The following is a 17980-nucleotide window of genomic DNA, read 5'->3' on the forward strand; positions in this document are numbered from 1 at the left end:
GGACGGCTCTCGGGACTGCCCGGGGAGCCACCGGCAAACCCCTTACCATGGACAGTACTCGGAGACTTGGGGAGGCGCTGGGAAGCAACTTGTCTTTTATGAGTGATCAGAGTAAGAAGAGCTCACATTTAAGTGCTAGGAACAGTGCTTTGCACACCTTAGGTCCGATTCTCTGGACAACTCGGGTGGGATTTTTAGTCCCCGTTTTCAGAGGAGGAAACCGAGGTTGGGGAAGGTTCGTTCAGCTTGCCTTGTCCAGAGACACAGCTAGTGTAGCAGAGACCAGCCACAGATCTGGCTCCAGCAGACCCCAGCAGCCCCTACCCCTTAAACTTCCACTTGTCCTTTTATTAGCTCTTATTTTTAAGGTTTGTTTGTTTATTATTTTTAAAAGATTGTATTTATTTACTCATGAGAGACACGGAGAGGCAGAGATAGGCAGAGGGAGAAGCAGACTCCCTGCAGAGAGCCCGATGCGGGACTCGATCCCAGGACCCCAGGATCACTACCTGAGCCAAACAAAGACAGGCGCTCAACCGCTGAGCCACTCAGGGGCCCCTAAAGTTTATTTATTTAAGTAATCTCACGTGGGGCTCAAACTCACAACCCTGAGTCCAAGAGCCACATGTTCGCTCCTGACTGAGCCGCCAGGTGCCCTGTCCTCCCTGTCCTTTTATTAACTTTTGCCAGCTATCCCAGCAGGGGAAAAAAATAATAAAAGGGAAAGGAGGACCTCTGTACCTGGATTCAGGTGGAAGAAGCTGACATTGGCAATAGCTGCTAAGGCCAAAGACGATGAGTGTAGGCTCCCCTGAGGAGGAGAAACCTAGTCTGAGCTTGAAGAATAGAGACGCTGGTGAGGTGGGGAGCTTGATTAAGTGTGGAAGCAAAATCCTGTGGGAATCTAGTTCAACAAATACCTATCTGTAGGACGTAGGATAAATTGCAGGAATGGTCTTTTCATCATGGGGGGGGGGGCGCAGGGAGAGAATCCCTGGCTGTTATCAGATTCTCTAAGGACTCTACAGCCCCAAAACAGGTTAAGAACCACTGCTGTGAACAATAAAGGGGATCTCATGTGGCACAGACTCTCCAACATCTTTTCTCTGATCCCTCAGTTTTCTACCCAGCCTCTCCTTTTCTGGAGGAGACCGCAGGGAGTCGGCCAGCGCACCGACACTCTGCCGCAGGGGTCTCGAGCCAGGGGAAATAGGGCAATCCTTGGACAAGAGAGGAGGAAAGCCGTTGGCAAGTTCAGGAAAGCACATGGAACCCCAAACCTCGATTCCTGGATGAACCAAATCTAGAGGGCAGTTAGGTGCTCCCTGAAGCTGGAAAAGCTGCCATTTCAAAGCTGCCTGTAGTTTTTCGTCTTACAAGAGGTGGTGACTTGATGGCCCTTTGGAGGAGACTGTACCTCGGTTCTGGGAAGACCACTCAAAGGGGCAATGTAGCTTTGCAAATGTGAAACGAAGACTGCCATCAAAAATAGAGCTACCAGAACCACCTGTGACTCTCAGGAGTGGAAAGTGCTCTCCTGGTCAGGTCGTAGGCAGAGAACTATAGCTCTGGGGCTTGTTCCTTTTGGGGGGAAAGTGGCTTTATTTATTTTTTTTTAAAGAGGGATTTGGGAATGTGTTCTTGGAAAAGGTTCTGTTTCATCTAGGACTTTGTGAGATGTTGGGCACAATCTCTCTGGGGCCCAGAATGCAGTAGGAGGGACCCTTCTGGCTTAAGGACTGGCAGTCTGGGGACAGTTGAGAACCAGCACCATTGGCTTGGGGTCTGACCTGGCTCTCTTGCTGTGAGCATTGTCAGAGGTGGCCTCAGTCGGCCTCCTTGGAGGGCTTGGGGGCTAGGCTAGGCTTTCAAGTCTTTCCAGTAGGGGCTCTCTGGGCCCAATGACCCTGCTCAACAGGATGCCCCCTCCATCCTCAACCAGGGCCAGAGCCCAGGCCTCCATGAGGCATCTGCAAACTGTATGGCACTGGTGCCATTATCTTCGGGTGGGAGTGGGAGGGCAGGAGACTGAGGATCCTGAATCAGTTTGGGGGCAGAGAGAGGGACCAAAGGAGGGTTTGAAGGTGGTGTGAGCACCAGAGTTTTGGGAGCATCTAGAACTGGGGCAGTGAGCACAGAAGACTGGAAGCCCAGACTGGTTTCTCCTTGACCCAGAATGCACACAGCCCTCACTTTTGCCTGCTCCTTGCCCTGTCCTGGGTGACAGGGGCACCTGTGCCAAAGCAGGCAGGCGCTTAGACAGTTTGCAAGGAATTTTGCTTAGCAGTGGCAGATGGCTGAGGGGTCCCAGCCTCAGCCGGCTCACTCCTATGGTGCTCCCACGCACCTCGGCCGCAGCTATTGCCCTTGTGCTCACAGCCGCTAGCACAGTCTCCAGCCCAGACCTCCCTCCTCAGCTTCAGGCCAGCGACAGCCCCTCTAGATGCCTGGTGGTTCCCTCTGAGTCGGCATCCTTTCCAAACGCATGCCCTCATCTTCTTTCCAAAGAACATCATCATATTGGACAAATTCATAGGACCCAGGAATCAGGATTTCACAGGACATGCAGGAAAGCTCAGAGGGGTTGCATGGACTTTTGAGAGATGACTTGGGGACACTGTGAAGGCCAGGGTCAGCACTAACCCCTCCTTCCTTCCAGATGAATGTGTATACCTCTTAGCTTCTTGTCCTTTTTCATACGGTTTGTCAAATTGAATTTGTCTCTCCTGACTTAAGCTTCAGGGCAGGGATCATATCCCTTTCACTTCTGTATCTCTGGGGTCTCCCTAGTGTCTGACATATAGGTAACTAATCACTGTTTGTTGAATGAATAAATATCCTTGTTCATCACTCAAAATTGCAGATCCCTCTTGGGGTCTCTTGGTCCTTTCCTGCCTTTCTATTGCCTTGACGCTCTCTGCTTCGTTCCTCCAGAAACCAGCCTCCCATTGCACCTTCTTCCCCAGCCCCAGCCTTTTCTGCAGCTCTTTTACCCTGGGCTGCTTCATGGAATGTGGGTAGTGAGCGCCCCCCATGCTGGATTGTCTACAAGCAGAGGAAGTGTATGCGTGTGTCAGGGTGCCCTGGAGGGTAGGACACAGATTAGTGACAGTGGGATGGGGCAAGGTGTGGTTCACTGTGTCATTACACACTGAGGCCCCCAGAAAGCCTGGGGTCTGTCCCAAGGGTAGGGTTTTCTTGTAACTCCAGGTCCCGAGCACTGGGGACTGTGCGTGCGGGTGAGAGCTGGCCTGTTGGGCCGGAGAACACACCTGTGCCACCCACTCTGCCTGTGTTCCGTGCCCCATGTCCCAGAGCTGCAGGATGGAGGTGAGCAATGGAAAATCCGGGCCAGGCCCGATTGCTGACTCAGCCTGAGGCCAGGCTCGACGGCCATCAGGGGCTCGCAGCCAGCCCCACTGCCCGGGAAAAGATCCAACACAGCATGAAAGTAAATAAATAACTTAGGAGTAATAAATAGGGGTCCAGCTCCTGCCAGTGGGTACAGGCCCGCGCGCAACGCAACCGCGCCGCCTCCTCCGGTCCGCGCCCCCCCCCAGGCCTGGGCAAGGCTTGGCGGCCCGGCCACTGCAGGGTTGGGGGGGGCGGCTGGCTCCGGGGCCTGGTCCGTGGGGCCTGGGCGAGGCTTGGCGGCCCAGCCACTGCAGGGTTGGGGGCGGGGGGGCGGGGGGGCGGGGGGCTGGCTCCGGGGCCTGGTCCGTGGAGCCTGGTCCGTGCCAGTCCGTGCGCAGCGGGTCCTACGGGCTCCAGAGCCGACGTGTCCGTGTCTGCGGGGCGGGCACCCTGGGGGCGCGGGTCCGTGGGCCCTCCGCCTCTCGGGGCTGCTGGCATCACTCACCCGCCGGCTCAGAGGGGGCCCCGCGGCCGAGGGTGCAGTCCGCCCGGCCCCGGGGCGAGGCCTCAGCCCAGGCAGCCGCAGGCGGTGGCCGACAGGCGGTCCACGGTCCTCCAGGTGCTGTTGACGTCCATGAAGGAGACGGCCTCGTAGCGCGTGGGGCGGCAGCACGGCTGGCTGGCGGGCCGCGAGCCCGGGGGCGGCCGCAGGGCCCCGGCGCCCAGCAGGCTGGCCAGGCTCAGGTCGTGCGCGGAGCGCGCCCGGCGGCACGAGCCGCTGCAGAAGCGGAAGCGCACCAGCTCGTCGGAGCTGTGGCCCAGGCCGAGCGCGCGCACCGGCACCAGCTGCGAGCGCAGGCGGCAGCCCCGCGCCCCCGCGCGGCCCCCCCGGCCCCCCGCCCGCGCCGCACGGCCCCCGCGGGAGGGCGCGGGCGAGGGCGCGGGCGGCGGGGGCGCGGCCCGGGGCGGGGGCGGCGGCCGCCGGGCTCTTCCGCCGCACGTGCGCGCCGCGCGGCCCCCTGCAAGGAGACGGAGTCACGCGCCGGGCCCCGCCCCCGCCCCGCCCCGCCCCGCCCCTCGCCGTCACCTACCCGGCAGGTGGCCGGTGGGGGGCGCCGGGGCCGGAGCGGGGCCGAGGCGCGGGGCGGGACTGCGGGGCGCGGGGCCCAGGGAGGCCTCGGCGACGCTGCTGAGCAGGGCCAGGGCGGCCAGGGCGGGCCACAGGGCGGGCTGCGCGGAGACAGGGTGGGAGGAAGAGGGCCCCCCGCCCGGCTCGGGTGGGGGCAGCGCGGGAAGGGATCGGAGAGAGGCTGCGCGCCTAGCTGGGTGCGGGGAGCCCCCTTAGGATGCAGGGCGGGGGAGGGCGGGCCCGCTGCCCCGGGGCGCCCAGGGGCGAGCTCACACCCGAGGACGCCGACTTCCCTCCTTCTGCGGCCTGCCCAGGCCAAGCCCTGTGCTCCCTCCCCGCTCAGACCAGTTCCCTCCATTGGGGCGGCGGTGCCGGGAGGGCCACTCACCTGCCGCCTAGGCTGCGGCCAGGGGGGCAGCACGGAAGGGCTTCCACATCCGGACTCCATCTCTGTCAGGACCAGAAGCTCCCATCAGCCGCGGCTGACCTGGTCGCCGCCCCTCCTCTCGAGGCAGCTTGGAACATTGAGAGAAGAGTTATCCTTTGGGCAGGTCATCGCTCCACTTCGGTGTCTCCAGACGAGGTCCAAGGGGCCTCCAAGGGGACAGCTGGACTCAAGCCAGGAGGAGAAGTAGCTGCATTGAGAACCTAACTATGAGTTGGTGCTTTGCACCTGTCCCTGCTTCCAGTCCTCACAGCTCCAGGCCGTGGACGGCATAATCCGCATTTTCCACCCAAGCAAGTAAGACTCTGAGAAGCTCAGCGGCTGCCTGACATCACAAGGCCTCTTGCCCCAGGACCTCCCTGCTCGGCGCTGCAGGGCCGGAGCTGCCAGCAGCAGCCGGAGAAGGGGCTAGTTGGACATGTGTGGTCCCACCTACAGAGAGCTTCGTCTCCATGTCCCAGACAGGGCCTAGGGAGGATTTGGGGTTGACCTATCTGACATCAGCGACGCCCCGGCCTCAGCCTGTGTTGCCCACCCAGCGCTGCTGGCCCAGGCTCCCCCGCCAGCTCTGCCTGGGTCCAGAGCCGCCAGGGTGCTCTCGTCTCACCGCAGATGCCCCTCAGGAGCCCGCCGCCGTCGGGGCTGAGGGGTCCTCGCACAGAGGGCCTGGGCCTGGCTCCCCAAGGCCACCAGGGGGCAGCATTGCCAAGCCTGCAGACTCAAAGGGTGGGTGGGGGGTGGGCTTTCCACTCGGCTCAAATAGACTCCGCCGTGAGCAACTCCCAGGAGGGCCAGCCTGGCCTCCACTGTAGCCAGGTCTTGGAGGGCTGGCCCAGGTCTGTCCGCCCTCCAGCTTCCTGTGCACCTGAGAGTCTGCGCCCCCCCCCCTCATCAGGTTCCCCCACGAGCCATCCTTCCTGAGCCCAGCCAGCCTTGCAGAGCCCCACCAACCTTTGGTGAACCCACACTGGCTGGCATTCCTCCCTCTGGGGCCCTGGAGCCCTCCCTGGCTCCTCCGCCCTTAGGTCCCAGGTGTCACCCTCCACTCCCCCCCTGCCCCCCAGGGCACGGCACACAGGACGTCTGCATACCTGTGGACCAGACCTCGCCCGGCCTCCCAGGTGTGGTCCTCCAGGGCCAGGTGTGCCTTGCTAATTGAATGAGGCCTTGAGAGGCCAGGCTAGTGGCTGTTCTCCTCGCTGGAGGGCGGGCGGGGCCGGGCAGCCTCAGTGGCCCCCTGCGCTAGGGGGAGCTCAGGAGCAGGTCTCTGGAGGGCAGGGCAGGCCCAGTCTCCCTCCTGGGAGCCTGGGGCCACTAGGTCCTCCAGTCCTCCCGCCTGCCAGCCAGCCGGATACTCACCGCGGGAGGGTCCTCCTCCGTGTTCTTCTAGGCACCTTTCCTGGGACCAGTGCTGGCCTTTCTTCCGCAGCTGAACAGGCTCATGCCCAGGGCTGTGCACCTGGGAGCGCGTCTCTTAGCCAAGAGCGTGGCCTTGGCAGCCGGTGTGCGCCCTGTAGCGGCCGCGGGAGCCTCACATTACAGCAGGCGAGCACAGTCCGGCCAGCGACAGGGGGACTGAGGGCTGGGAGGGGCGGAGAGCCGTGCCTCCGGCCCAGGAGAGGGAGGATGCGAGGGGGAGCGGAGGGGGGCTATCTGGCCCGCGCCCCCCGCCCCGCGGCTGGGACGGGGTGGGCCAACAGGTTGGCTTACCGCAGTGCAGGGCTCTGGGTCCGGGACACAGTAGGGCTGGCGCCCGAGGGACCTGCTGCTGGCGGAGCCCGTGGGCCGTGTCTGGGGGCCGGGCCCAACTCCATCCCTCGGCAGCCTCCTGCCCGCCGCCATCCGGTGTCAAATTCCAGCCCCGGCGTCACCGGATCCCGGGGTGGGGCCCGCAGCGCCCCCGCCCAACCCCACCTTTCAGGGCTCACCTGGCCGCTCCACCTGCTGGGATCCGGTCCCCCCCCCACCCCACCCCCAATCCCCGGGCTATGCTAGGTGCCCCGAGCGGGGCAGGGAGGTGGGGGGAGGAACGCGGGGAAGGGACCCTGGGACGCAGGGTGAAGCCGGCGCGGCGGAGAGACACGGGAACTGGGCGTTCAGAGTTTGTAGACACGCGAAGTAGGGAGCTGGGAGGCTGGGCTGAGGGTGGGCGGGGAGGGGACGGGCAGGTCCCTGCCTCGGCCGGGGGATGGGGGCGCCGAGATCGGCGTGGTGTCCGGGGTCCCGCACCCGCAGGGTCTGGCCCACCGCTAGCTCTTCTCCGCAGGTGTCCGGGCGCCGGGGTGCTGCGCTGGCCTCCGGGAGCCCGACCCTGCTCCAGCCGCGCCTGGGGCTTGGGGACACACCCCGGCAAACCCCGTGCTCCAGCCTCGCCGGGCCGGCGGCCGAAGGGAGGGTCACAGAGGAGAGACTCCTAGGTAGGAGCTGGAGGCTAGTATTTCAGGTGCCTAATGACGGCAATTTGGCAGGTGGGGTGGAGGTGGCGTGAGTAACACGGATAGAAGTAAGGAAAGGCCAGGTGCCGCGCATCATGCTAGGGGGTCTGGACTTTATATCAGTGGCCCTGGGGACCACCGAGGGGTGTCAGGCAAAATGTTGTGACCGGACACGCATTGCAGTGACTGGCTGCGGTCGGCTGGATGGTCTGGGGAGACCGAAGCAGGCTGCGGGGAGAGGGGAGTCTGAGTTAGAGATGCGGGGTGAGCAGGGGGCTGCAAGGCTCTTCAGACCACACCTGCTGGAAAACTCGGTGCCTGATTAGATGGGGTGAAGTGACCAGGTGGAGGGGGTGCCCGCTGGCAGCTGGGGCTCCCTCCAGGAGGACAAGCTGGAGACGGGAGCTCAGGGTTGGACGGGTGGAGTTGGAGGGACCTGCGGATCACCCCCGGGGCAATATCCATGAAGTGTCTGAAGCTGTGGCCCCGAGCAAAGTGGAGAGCTGGGCTGAAGATGGCAATTTGGGAACTGTCGACCGACCGACAACTGGAAGCCGTGGGTGGGGCCCAAAGTGCTCAGGGGACGTGTGTGGACCAGCTTTACCTTGCCAATGCATCGGAATCACCCGTGGACCTTTAAAAACCACCCACATCTGGGCCCCACCCCAGACCTGAATCAGAATCTTGGGGTAGGCATGTGCAGTCTTTCCAGCCTGCACCGGTTTATCCTGGTGGATGGCGGCGGCTGGAACCACAGCTTCGTGAGAGCAGCTTCCATGCAGTACAAGCCAGGTCTCAGAGCAATGTGGGGCCGGGGGGTGGCAAGGGGGGCTGTCCGCAGGCTTGACAGGCCCCCTGTGGGACAGGGGACCAAGCAGTGAGTACCTCCTCACTTTGCTGCCTCCTGCAACCTGGGGCTTGCGAAGCCCCGCTGCCTCCTGCAGGCATGCAGCCTGCGCCCCGTGACTCCAGGGGACGCCATTCCCGTAGAATAGGATGTGCGTTGGGAGTTGGAGTCGTGCCCTGTTTCCAGCAACATCCCAAGAGAGCCCTGGGTGTGCCCGTCCCTCAGGGCCTTGCTTTCTTTCCAAACTTCAGCGGACACTTCTGCCTGAGGACAAAGCACAGCAGTGCAGGGGCACTGGGAGGCTGGTGGTCCTTGGGATGGCAAGGACTCTAGGATTGGGGCGGCCGCCTCACTCTGCCCCAGTGGCAGCTCTGGCAGGAAGCTCACTCGCTGGCCTCAGGTGCACGTGGGTGTTGGCCCCAATCTCAGGCCCCGGGCATACCGGGAGGGTAGAGATCAGATTCTAGGGCTCTCCAGGGATGGGGTCCAGGATGTCCTTTCTCGGGCTCACCTGACGGTGCCTAGAGCTGGGCTGTACCTTCCTGTCCTGTGTAGGTTAAGGGGAGCTGAGGGAAGAGGGAGAGGGTATGCCTTTGTGCTCTGGGAGTGGGGGTGGGGCACATTCTCCAGAGTTCGGCCTGGCCAGGAGCAAGTTTGGCCTGTGAGCCTGTGTCGGGGGAGGAGGGGGGGGCTCAGCATATAGCTTTCCTGTGCTTGCAGGAATCTCTGCATGCCGAGCTGGGGCTCTAGGGACCCTGGGGGCGCTGTCCTAAGGCTGTGGACTTCAGCCCCCGCAGTGTGGCTCCTTTAGGGTAGGACAGACTACCCTATGACTACCCCTGCCCTCATACTTCTGGTCTGCCTCTTAAGGCAAAGAGGGTGCGGCCCGTGTGGGATGGGAGAGGCTTCTGAAGGCCCCCAGGTGGCCCCCAAGCTACCCAGGTCCTGCAGTTGACAGAAGAGACAGGGACCCGGGAGTCTGTGGGCTAGAGAGATGGCCCTTGGGTTTAAGGTAGTAGCTGAGGCCCCAGGCTCCTGCTTCTTCCAGGAAAGTCAGAGAAAGCAAGAGGCCAGATTCAGGGAAGAGCTTTATTGCTTCCAGGATGGCTGCCACAGCCTGCGTGAGGTCCTTGAGCCTCGCTTCCCTCTGGTCCAGGCTAAAGGCAGAGCCCAAGGACCTGACGGTCTCATTGCTGAAATCCAGAACAGCTGCCAAGTTGGTCAGTTCAGGCTGGGGCACTGTCCTATGGATCAGCGGCTGCTGGGGAGGGGGGGCGTTCCCACCGCCTAGGCCGGGCCTCACCTCCCGAGCTTTGAAGTCCTCTCTGCTTAACCCAGGGTCTGTCTTGTTGGCTTAAGTGATGGCTCCAGGGTTTCCCTGTGCAGTAGTTAGGGGCTGGTGAATGGGAATACCCCATCTTCTCCTCAAGAAAGGCCAGTATCATGAGCTGGAGGGCGCTGGCGGGAGGCCCTGCCCACCTCCCTGTAGCCCTGAGCGGGGCACAGGCGAGTCACGGCACCCCCACTCTACAGGGAGCCCGCTGGTACCACTACCCAGTGGGCCACCTACCGGGCCTCTTTCTGAACGGCAAGTGGACCAAACTTGACATCTCCAACCTTATTTAAAAATAAATTATCCCTACCCTCCCCCCTACCCAAATTCACAAAATGATAATACACCAAACACTGATTGGAGAAATGATTCCAGCAGCAGCCCTGCGGCCTGATGTCCACTTCCTGCATGCTGGGCCTGCTGGGCACGGCCGGTGGCCTCCTGGCCCTCTGGCTTCAAGGACCCAGGCTGAGAATGAGCCTAAGTGCTGGTCTCTGAGGCTGGCCTCTGGGCGGACACAGCTCTGGCTGCCCTGCCAAGGCCTCGCCAGCCCTGGGGCCCCTTGGCACTGTCCTTCTCTGGGTCTGAAGACTCCTGCGCCTTTCAGGCAGAGCCAGACCGAGGCCAATGAAGTGGACAGGTGGCAGTGGCTGCGGCTTCCTCTTGGCGGTGCCAGGACCTCCGTGGCCATGTGCTGGGCCCACCTCAGATGCCGCTGGTTAGGTCGGTGATGACGCGCGCCTTCACCAGCTTGCGCAGAAACTCTTTCTCTCGCTGGATATTGTGTGTCCAGGACTGAAAGGAAAGGCATGGGGAAGTGATAAGTGGAGCTTGGCACTCTCTTCTGACCACCACTCTCCCAGCGCCCTGTGACTGTGGGAAATCTGCTCTCCGAGTCCCAGGGCTCCTCCTCCTCCCTTCCCAGAACCTCTTTCCACCCCCTCTAGGAGAACTACGCCTCTTTCCTTCTGAGTCTTAGGAGATAAAGACCTTCTGGCCTTGTTCCCACAGACTTGGCCTCGTCGCAGTACGTCCAGGGCACCTGGGTCCTAGGCACCTTGAGGATAGGCAATGTGAGTCAGGGAGATGTGGCCCAGGCCTGGGGGGTGGGCCCTGCCGGAAGGAGAACCGTGTGGGGTGGCTGAGTCATCCTCAGGCCTGATGCAATGCAATCTCCAGGCTGATGAAATCCTGCCTCTCAGATCAGAGGAGCCAGGGGGCCTGAGGACAAGAGGCTCACCTTTCTGCTAATTTGGAAATCACAGGGAACGTGCCGCCTTCTGGGGCTTTCCTGGGTGAACACTGCACCCAGGCTCGGGCTCTCCTGGTCCCCCGTACTCAGACCAGGAGGCTCTGGTGGCTAAGTCTCTCAGAATGAAAAAAGACTGGTGGCCTGACTCAGGGAAAGCTGACAGCCTCTTGGACTGTCTGCACCCGTGTGCTCCGCTCTACGTCAGCACTGAGCCTCACCGCCTTGTTCATGGGCACTGCTGACCTGCTCGGGACCGACGGCTCTGTCCTGGCCCTATTCTCATCCAGTCACCTTTCTCCAACCTGAGGCCAGAGATCTTTTCAATCTGAAACTCAGGCAAAATTCCCTATATCCTCTGAATATCCCCTTCAGTATCTCGGGCTGGCCACGAACCTGGCTGCCCCAAGGACAGTGTCCCCCCGACACCTCTCCAATGTGACTGTTTCTTCTCTCCCGCTCCATGCTCCATGGCGCCTGGAAGGTCTACAGGGTCTTCCTCTCTCAATTGCTGCATCCACACCACTGTCTCTCCAAACTCCCCGAAACCTCTGGCCCCCCCTTGAGGCTCCTGTCATGACCTTCTGCTGTCTGTGAACTGCTGCAGACCCCCAGCGCGATCTGCCCTCCTCCCTTGAGGAGTCAATCATCCAGCACACTGTCTCTCCTTGAAGGAGGGGCCTGTTTGGCACACAGTGGGTGCTCAATAAAGATGTGCCGATGGAGATTAGATTTGTGGGTCAGAACACAGAGGCTTGGAGGACTGGCAGGGCCAGCATCTGAACAAGTGTGTAAACTTGTACTGCTCTTTCCTGCTTGCCCTTTGTCACCCCCAGGAAGAAGCAGTCAGCCTGATGGGTTAGTTTCAAGAACACCCACTGGGAGTCACTGATGGCTAAAAGCTTGGTGGAAGACTGGACTTTCTTTTTTTTTAAAGCTTATTTATTTATTTTTTTACTAATCTCTACACCTATCACGAGGTTCACACTCATGAACCTGATACCAAGAGTTGCATGCTCTTCCGATTGGGCCAGCCAGGCACCCCAAAACTGGAATTTTTTATGATATTAAGGAATTATTAATTTAAAATTTTTTTTAGGTGTGATAATGGTATCATGATGGTTTTTTGGAAGTTCCTATCTTTTGGAGAAAGTTACCAAAATATTTATGCCTGGAATGATATGGTATCTGAGACTTGTTTCCAAATAACCTGTGGGGAGGGGTGCATGACGGGAAGAACAGATGAACACCGGGCAGGTGCTGATACTTGAGGGAGTGAGTGACAGGTGCATGAGAGTTCATTATATTATTTTCTACATTTATGAATAGGTTTGACAGTGTCCATGATAAAATAGTAAACAAAAAGGTCGGCCCTGGGCTGTAGCTCTCGGGGGCCAGGCAATGCCTCCTCATTCCCCCTCCCGTGCAGACGGCGCAGGAGCTTACAAGCGGGCTACACTATGCTGTCTATACTGTCTCCAGGCAGTCCTGGGTCCCCGGGCTCAGCAGGACCCCTGATTCTGGACGTAGCTGTCCTTCTGACACCTCTTTTTCCATCTTTATCTCTGGCTCCCCATCCTTGGTCCAGTCATTAACCACCGGTGCTGCCCTGACCGCCTGCACTTTGTACTCTGGGCTCCCTGGGCGATGCCCTCCAGGCCGGCCGCCTATCTGAACAGGCAGCTGGGCTCGCAGCGCACTAATGGACATTTCCAGCCTGAGTTTCCCTGCTGAGTGGCACATTCCTGTGTGAGCCCCCTTCGGCCTTGAGGGAGCTGCTGCTCCGTCCCTCTCCTCATCCTCCTTCCCCCTCCCGGGGAGCACGTCCTATGCACCACGCCCACCTCTCTGCACAGCCTCTACCCACTGCTCAGCTAGCAGTCTAGCTCCTAGCCACTGGCCATTTCCCACTACTCCTCTTACTGGACTCCTGGATGGCACCTGGCATGGTGGACAGCGCATGAACGCCCTTGGTGTCTGCAACCCTGCACCTTTGGAACTCTTCCCTACTTTGGCTCTGTCTCCTCTCTAAACTCCCTTGAAATCCCTTGTACATCCCCCAGCCTGTGACCCTTGCTCTGCTTGTCTCCACAGCCCGCCCACTTCTGCTGGGTCTGGAGAATGGACCCGTGGGCCGAGTGCAGGGGAAGTGGTGCTGGGGCCAGGGTGCTGCATGGTTCAGTTGCTTCCTGGAGACACTCAAGGAAGAGATGCAGCAGGGATCCTAAACCCAGGCATTTCCAGGGAGTCCTCATCTAGGATATTGGGAGGTAACAGTGATGAGCACGGATAAAACATTAGTAATAATGGCTAACATTTATGAGTGCTTACTACGTGCCAGGCCTTTCTTTTTTCATACATCATTGTGTCTAATCTTCCCCAAACCTAGGTGGTAGGTGCTGTCATTACCCTTTTACTGGTAAGGAAAGAAAGGTACAGAGCCAGGTTCTAAACCCAGGCTGTTTGATCTCCTGGTGTGAAGTCCCCAGCACCCTGCATGGAGGGGGTGCAGCAGATGCCAGAAGCCTCAAGCCAGCCAGTGTCAGAGGATAATTGGGGGGGGGGGGGGCGGGCAGCCTGGCCTGAAAACTGAGATCTTTCTTTGGCATAAGGAAGGGAATGGGCTCCACCAGAGGGCTTCAGGGAAGGTGCTGTCCTCCCTCGTTCCTATATCGAGGCAAGCCCGGGCCCTGCTGATTTAAAATTCCGTTTCTCTCTGTCTTCTCATCAACACTGAGCAGTTCCTGGTCAGGAGTCTTCATCTCTTGCCTAGACTGCCGTGATGCCCTTCCAGCTAGTTTGACCTCTGCCTTGTGCCACTCTATTTGATGCTGCAGCCACAGTGACCTGCTACATGCTGATCTACAGCCTAAAACCCCTCCGTGGCTCCTCCTGGCCTTCAGAGTCAAGTCCAAACTCTTCACCATGGCACAGAAAGCCCTGGGTGAGCTGGCTACAGCTTCTCACCCTCTGCCTGAAACTCTGACACAAAGTTTACACAAAAAGAGTTTGTAAGAGACCAAAGATACAAGGAACCAGAAGCCAGGAGACAGGTAAGAGCTGTGCTAGTGGTTCAGAGGGGGTGGCGGCAAGGGGCAAAAGAGCAAGAAGATACAGGAGAAGAGACACAGATGGAAAGACCACTGGGCTCCTGGCAACAAGGAGGCAGGGCCTGGAACCACTGACGAGGAGGATGGCATCAGACAGTTCTGGAGCTGACCTAGACCCGGGATGGGCGCTCTGCTCCTGAACCCCACTCCAGGCAACAGGAAGGCTGCTTCTGGTTTCCCAAGGCTCTCTTAAATTCCTGCAGTAACTTCCCATCACTTGAGATGTCCTGAGTGAACCAACAAGTGTGAGACCATACAGATGGTCACTCAAGCTACAGGTGGGGACGCCAATCTCCTGGAGGATGTGGAGAGTGAGAAGAGAAGGTGGTCCAGGACAGAGCCCTAGCGAACGCGGACCTTTGGGGGGTGGACTGAAATCAAGGACGCCGAGAAAGAGAAGGAGAGAGACTGGCGAGTGAAGTAAGAGGAACACCAGAGACTACAGGCTCACCAGTCTGAGCAGGAAAAGTTTCAAAGAGGAAGGAGTGGTCAACAGAAAAAGCATTTCTGGGAGGTCAGGAAAGATGAGGCTTCCATGTGTCCACTGGATTTGGCAGCCTTGAGCTGAGTCGCTGGTGACCTTAGTGGGAGACATGGCAGGTTAACGGGGCAGCCAGGGAGGGAGGAGGGCAGACGGGGTGAGTCCTTCCTGCAGGGAGGGTCGGGGAGCTTTCAGGGAGTACAGGGCTCTGGGTTGCAGAAGCATGTGTGAAAGGGTGATGAGCAGGAAGGAGGGCTGGCTGAGATGGGAACCCCTATATTTACAGAACTAGGAATCTGCACAGATGGGAGGCGTCCTCAACATCCTGTCCACCCCATCCCCTCATGTGGGAGCAGAGAAGCTGCTCAAAGCGCCGGCCCACGATGTGCTGGTCCCAGGCTGGCGTCAGTGGAAGGCTGACAGTGGAAGTGGAGGGAGTTGTAAAAGGGGCTCCCACAGCTCTGGATGTGAAGGCAGAGATGCTGTCAGAAGCGGCTGATGCCAGCCCAGAGAGCCTCAACGCTGCTGAACATGAGGGCAGCTGGATGTATGGATCACCCGGGAAGCAATTCTGGGTGATAAAGAGCTTCAGCTCTTCAGTGCTCCCCTTCACAGGGGAGGGAAGAACAGGTACAGGGACTGTCCCTGCGCTGACAGGCAACGTCTCTGGGTGGTTTGAGGGGGCATGGAAGTCTTCTGAGGGAAGACAGGACTTGCAATAGAAAAGATGGCCCTGAGCTGGAACCAGGATTAGTGTATGACATTTGGGAATAGCGAGGATGAGGCAGGTGCAGGACCAGGGCAGGGAGAAGGCCAGGGAGGCAAAGTTTGGGGACCAGGGATGGGAAGGGGGCACAGAATACCTGGTGATCAGACCCAAAGGCAGGGAGGGACCTCCAGTGACCCAACCTAGCTAAGGGCAGGGCGAGCCTTCTTGCCAGCTCCAGGCAGCCAGACTAGCCACTGGCTCACCCCTTTCTGTTCGTTTGTGCTGCGTGCACTCCTCCCCCAGCCCCTCCCAGGGACTGCCCCCCCGCCCAGCCCGGCACCTCTTTGATGGCTGCCATGCGCACGGTCTCATAGTAGTGCAGGGGCGCGTTGGGTGTGCTCATGTCGTAGCCAAAGCCTGCGACTGCCACCTCATCACAGCCGTGTAGCGCCATGGTCACTGCCACACTGCCAAGGGTCGGGATGTTCTGGAGGGGATGGACGTGCAGAATTCAGCTGGAGCACCGAGTTGGGCTGAGAGCCTTAGCCACACTCCTCAGAGTTGAGCTCCATGCCCGAAGACTAGGCCCCCTGCCCCTCACCCTGCTGCCCGGTTTCCCCTCCCAGGGCATCTCTAAACCGGCTCCCCCTGCCCTCCCCAGGGCCCCGTCCCCTCACCCCGCGGCCCCGTCCCCTCACCCCGCGGCCCATGAGGCCGTTGTTGAAGGGCAGTCCGATGAGGGTGAAGGCGGCCTCCTGGATGAAGTACGGGTTGAGGATGCGAATCTCAGGGGGCTCCTTGGGCACTCGTGTGGCCACGGATTTCCAGAAGCCATCTGATGCACTCTGCGGACGTAGCATAAGGGGGCATGAGCTGGGCACACAGCTCGTGATGGGACTGCGTGCATGGCAGGGCCCCCGGTATGTGCAAGCTAATAAGAAACAAGGAGGGGGCCCGTGGTAGAGGGATGAGCTGGTGTGTGTTGGGGTGGGGTGGGGAGGGGCTGGGGATGTAGGATGCAGGACAGAGGGACAAGAGTACGTGGCAGGGCCACAGTGTGCAATGGAGGACACGGGGTGAACTGCCCACAAAGGTCAGGGGCACACCGTGTGGGGCCTCGAGGTGTGCTGCTCTGGTCTGAGGGGGTGCTTGGGTCAGCAGGAAGACCCGGCCGCCCAGCTGTCCCCTCCCGTTGGCAGCTAACGGAGGGGCCTGCGAGGAGCCTGCCCTCTCTCTATCTGCTCTGCTGGGCTCGCCTCCTGTCCCTTCTGCTGTCTCTCCTTGCTTTCCAGTCAACTGTTCTAAAGTGAACCTGAAAAATAAGGATAGAACGTGAGCTAGTAAGGCACAACAGACCACGGTAAGCCACTGATCAGCAGTGGGGGACTTTAGACAACGGACAAGCTCTCAGAGCTCCAGTTTCTGTAACTGCAAAGTGGAGATCTCAGGGAGCTCGGGCCCATACAGAAAAGGCATCAGCTCTGAAACCTGCCATCCCAGCATCCATTCCAGGGCCACAACATCCTCTCCCAGTTCTCTCCCTCCCTCCAGTTCCCACCCCTATGTGTCTGTTCAGCACATGAGCCCTTCCTTGTCTAGTCCCTGAAGCAGGTCACTCTAGGGACCTCTCAGGAGCTCTTTACCCCTTGCCCTGCTATGGCCCCAGGCTAAGGAACCCCTGGACTTGGGCTCAACCCAATCAGCCACTTTTTCTACCCTTATAACTGGGTTCTGAGTACTGCTGGAGGGAAAATCTAACCACCCCTGCAGACTGGTGGCATTACCAAGCCATGGACTCCAACCTGGTATTTCAGGGCGTTTGTTATTTGCCCAGGAAAGCTAAGAAAAATCAACTAAACTTAGAATGGATAGAATAATTTCATAGTGGGATCTGTACTCCAACAGGAAACAGTCACTAGAAATAATACAGATCCCAATTGCAATCCTAACAAAAATATCAAATACTGACTGATAGACTTAAAGATATGTGACCTTTTAAAAAAAAAAACCCTACAATTCTTTATTGATAAATATTTAAAAATGACTTTATTTTTATTTTTTTAATTTATGATAGTCACACACACAGAGAGAGAGAGAGAGAGAGAGAGGCAGAGACATAGGCAGAGGGAGAAGCAGGCCCCATGCACCGGGAGCCCGACATGGGATTTGATCCCAGGTCTCCAGGATGGCGCCCTGGGCCAAAGGCAGGCGCCAAACCGCTGCGCCACCCAGGGATCCCTAAAAATGACTTTAAAACAAAAACAAAACAAAACAAAAAACACACACAAAAAAAATAAAAAATAAAACAAAAACAACAGGAGGGGATCCCAGGGTGGCTCGGCAGTTTAGCACCGCCTTTGGCCCAGGGCGTGATCCTGGAGACCCAGGATCGAGTCCCACGTCGGGCTCCCTGCATGGAGCCTGCTTCTCCCTCTGCCTATGTCTCTGCCTCTCTCTCTCTCTCTGTGTCTCTCATGAATAAACAAACAAAATCTTAAAAAAAAAAAAAAAAAAAACAACAGGAGAGACAGACGATGGCTTTGGATGCGAAGGCTGACTATAAACCAAGCCTGCTCAGATTAATGTAGGCTTAAAAGAAGTAAAAAAAGAAAATCCCAATAGGACTTTTGAGATTTCCCAAAAGGATTCTAAAAACCCACCCAACATATTTAACAGGTAAAACAGCGCTCAAATTTAAAAATTAGATATTAGAGTATATTATGAATTTGCAATTAAGACATTGATAGAAGATCAATGAAACAAGAGAGCCCAGAAGCAGAGCAATATATATATACCTATATATATAGATATATATATAGTTATGAGATATATATATATATATGGTTATGCTAAAGGAAGATTCACTGTCAGTGGGTACAAGATGATTT

General features: G+C 58.5%; 2 protein-coding genes and 1 long non-coding RNA gene across 15 annotated transcripts in view; 1 reads left to right on the forward strand and 2 right to left on the reverse strand.

Moving 5' to 3' along the window:
* LOC144282118 (uncharacterized) overlaps positions 1 to 17980 on the forward strand; it is a 31906-nt gene that overhangs the window by 306 nt on the left and 13620 nt on the right. The gene's annotated exons all lie outside the window — the stretch shown is intronic.
* Positions 74 to 8809, reverse strand: ARTN (artemin). Of its 2 annotated transcripts, XM_077845344.1 has the most exons (5): positions 6639 to 8809; positions 6288 to 6439; positions 4872 to 4933; positions 4446 to 4584; positions 74 to 4373 (listed from the first exon to the last, which is right to left on the reverse strand). In XM_077845344.1, exons 3-5 carry the CDS (start codon positions 4929 to 4931, stop codon positions 3922 to 3924), a joined length of 651 nt encoding a protein of 216 aa, XP_077701470.1. In that variant the 5' UTR covers positions 4932 to 4933; positions 6288 to 6439; positions 6639 to 8809; the 3' UTR covers positions 74 to 3921. The 2 variants fall into 2 exon arrangements, 1 of the variants encoding a protein (XP_077701470.1); XR_013350463.1 differs by lacking the exons at positions 74 to 4373; positions 4446 to 4584 and having other exon boundaries at positions 4610 to 5118; positions 6639 to 7079.
* Positions 10113 to 17980, reverse strand: part of ST3GAL3 (ST3 beta-galactoside alpha-2,3-sialyltransferase 3) — a 197749-nt gene continuing 189881 nt past the window's right edge. For 9 of the 12 annotated variants that reach the window (XM_077845333.1, XM_077845331.1, XM_077845340.1 and 6 more), the window contains 4 exons: positions 15791 to 15937; positions 15433 to 15579; positions 14354 to 14482; positions 10113 to 10338 (listed from right to left, as the gene is read on the reverse strand). In XM_077845333.1, coding sequence (XP_077701459.1) covers positions 10249 to 10338; positions 14354 to 14482; positions 15433 to 15579; positions 15791 to 15937 — 513 coding nt within the window. In that variant the 3' untranslated portion in view covers positions 10113 to 10248. The remainder of the gene's footprint in view (positions 10339 to 14353; positions 14483 to 15432; positions 15580 to 15790; positions 15938 to 17980) is intronic. The other 3 variants (XM_077845336.1, XM_077845343.1, XM_077845342.1) reach the window with 1 other exon arrangement.

This window comes from Canis aureus, chromosome 13 (genome assembly GCF_053574225.1).
Source record: "Canis aureus isolate CA01 chromosome 13, VMU_Caureus_v.1.0, whole genome shotgun sequence".
Taxonomy (NCBI): Eukaryota; Metazoa; Chordata; class Mammalia; order Carnivora; family Canidae; genus Canis; species Canis aureus.

What these genes read in the sequence shown, in the direction of transcription:
- ARTN (XM_077845344.1), bottom strand. Translation starts at nt 4,931, where the DNA reads ATGGAGTCCGGATGTGGAAGCCCTTCCGTGCTGCCCCCCTGGCCGCAG. An exon ending in GGCCGCAGCCTAGGCGGCAG is followed by an intron (nt 4,585 to 4,871) that starts GTGAGTGGCCCT and finishes GTCTCCGCGCAG; the next exon opens with CCCGCCCTGTGGCCCGCCCT. An exon ending in CCCCACCGGCCACCTGCCGG is followed by an intron (nt 4,374 to 4,445) that starts GTAGGTGACGGC and finishes GTCTCCTTGCAG; the next exon opens with GGGGCCGCGCGGCGCGCACG.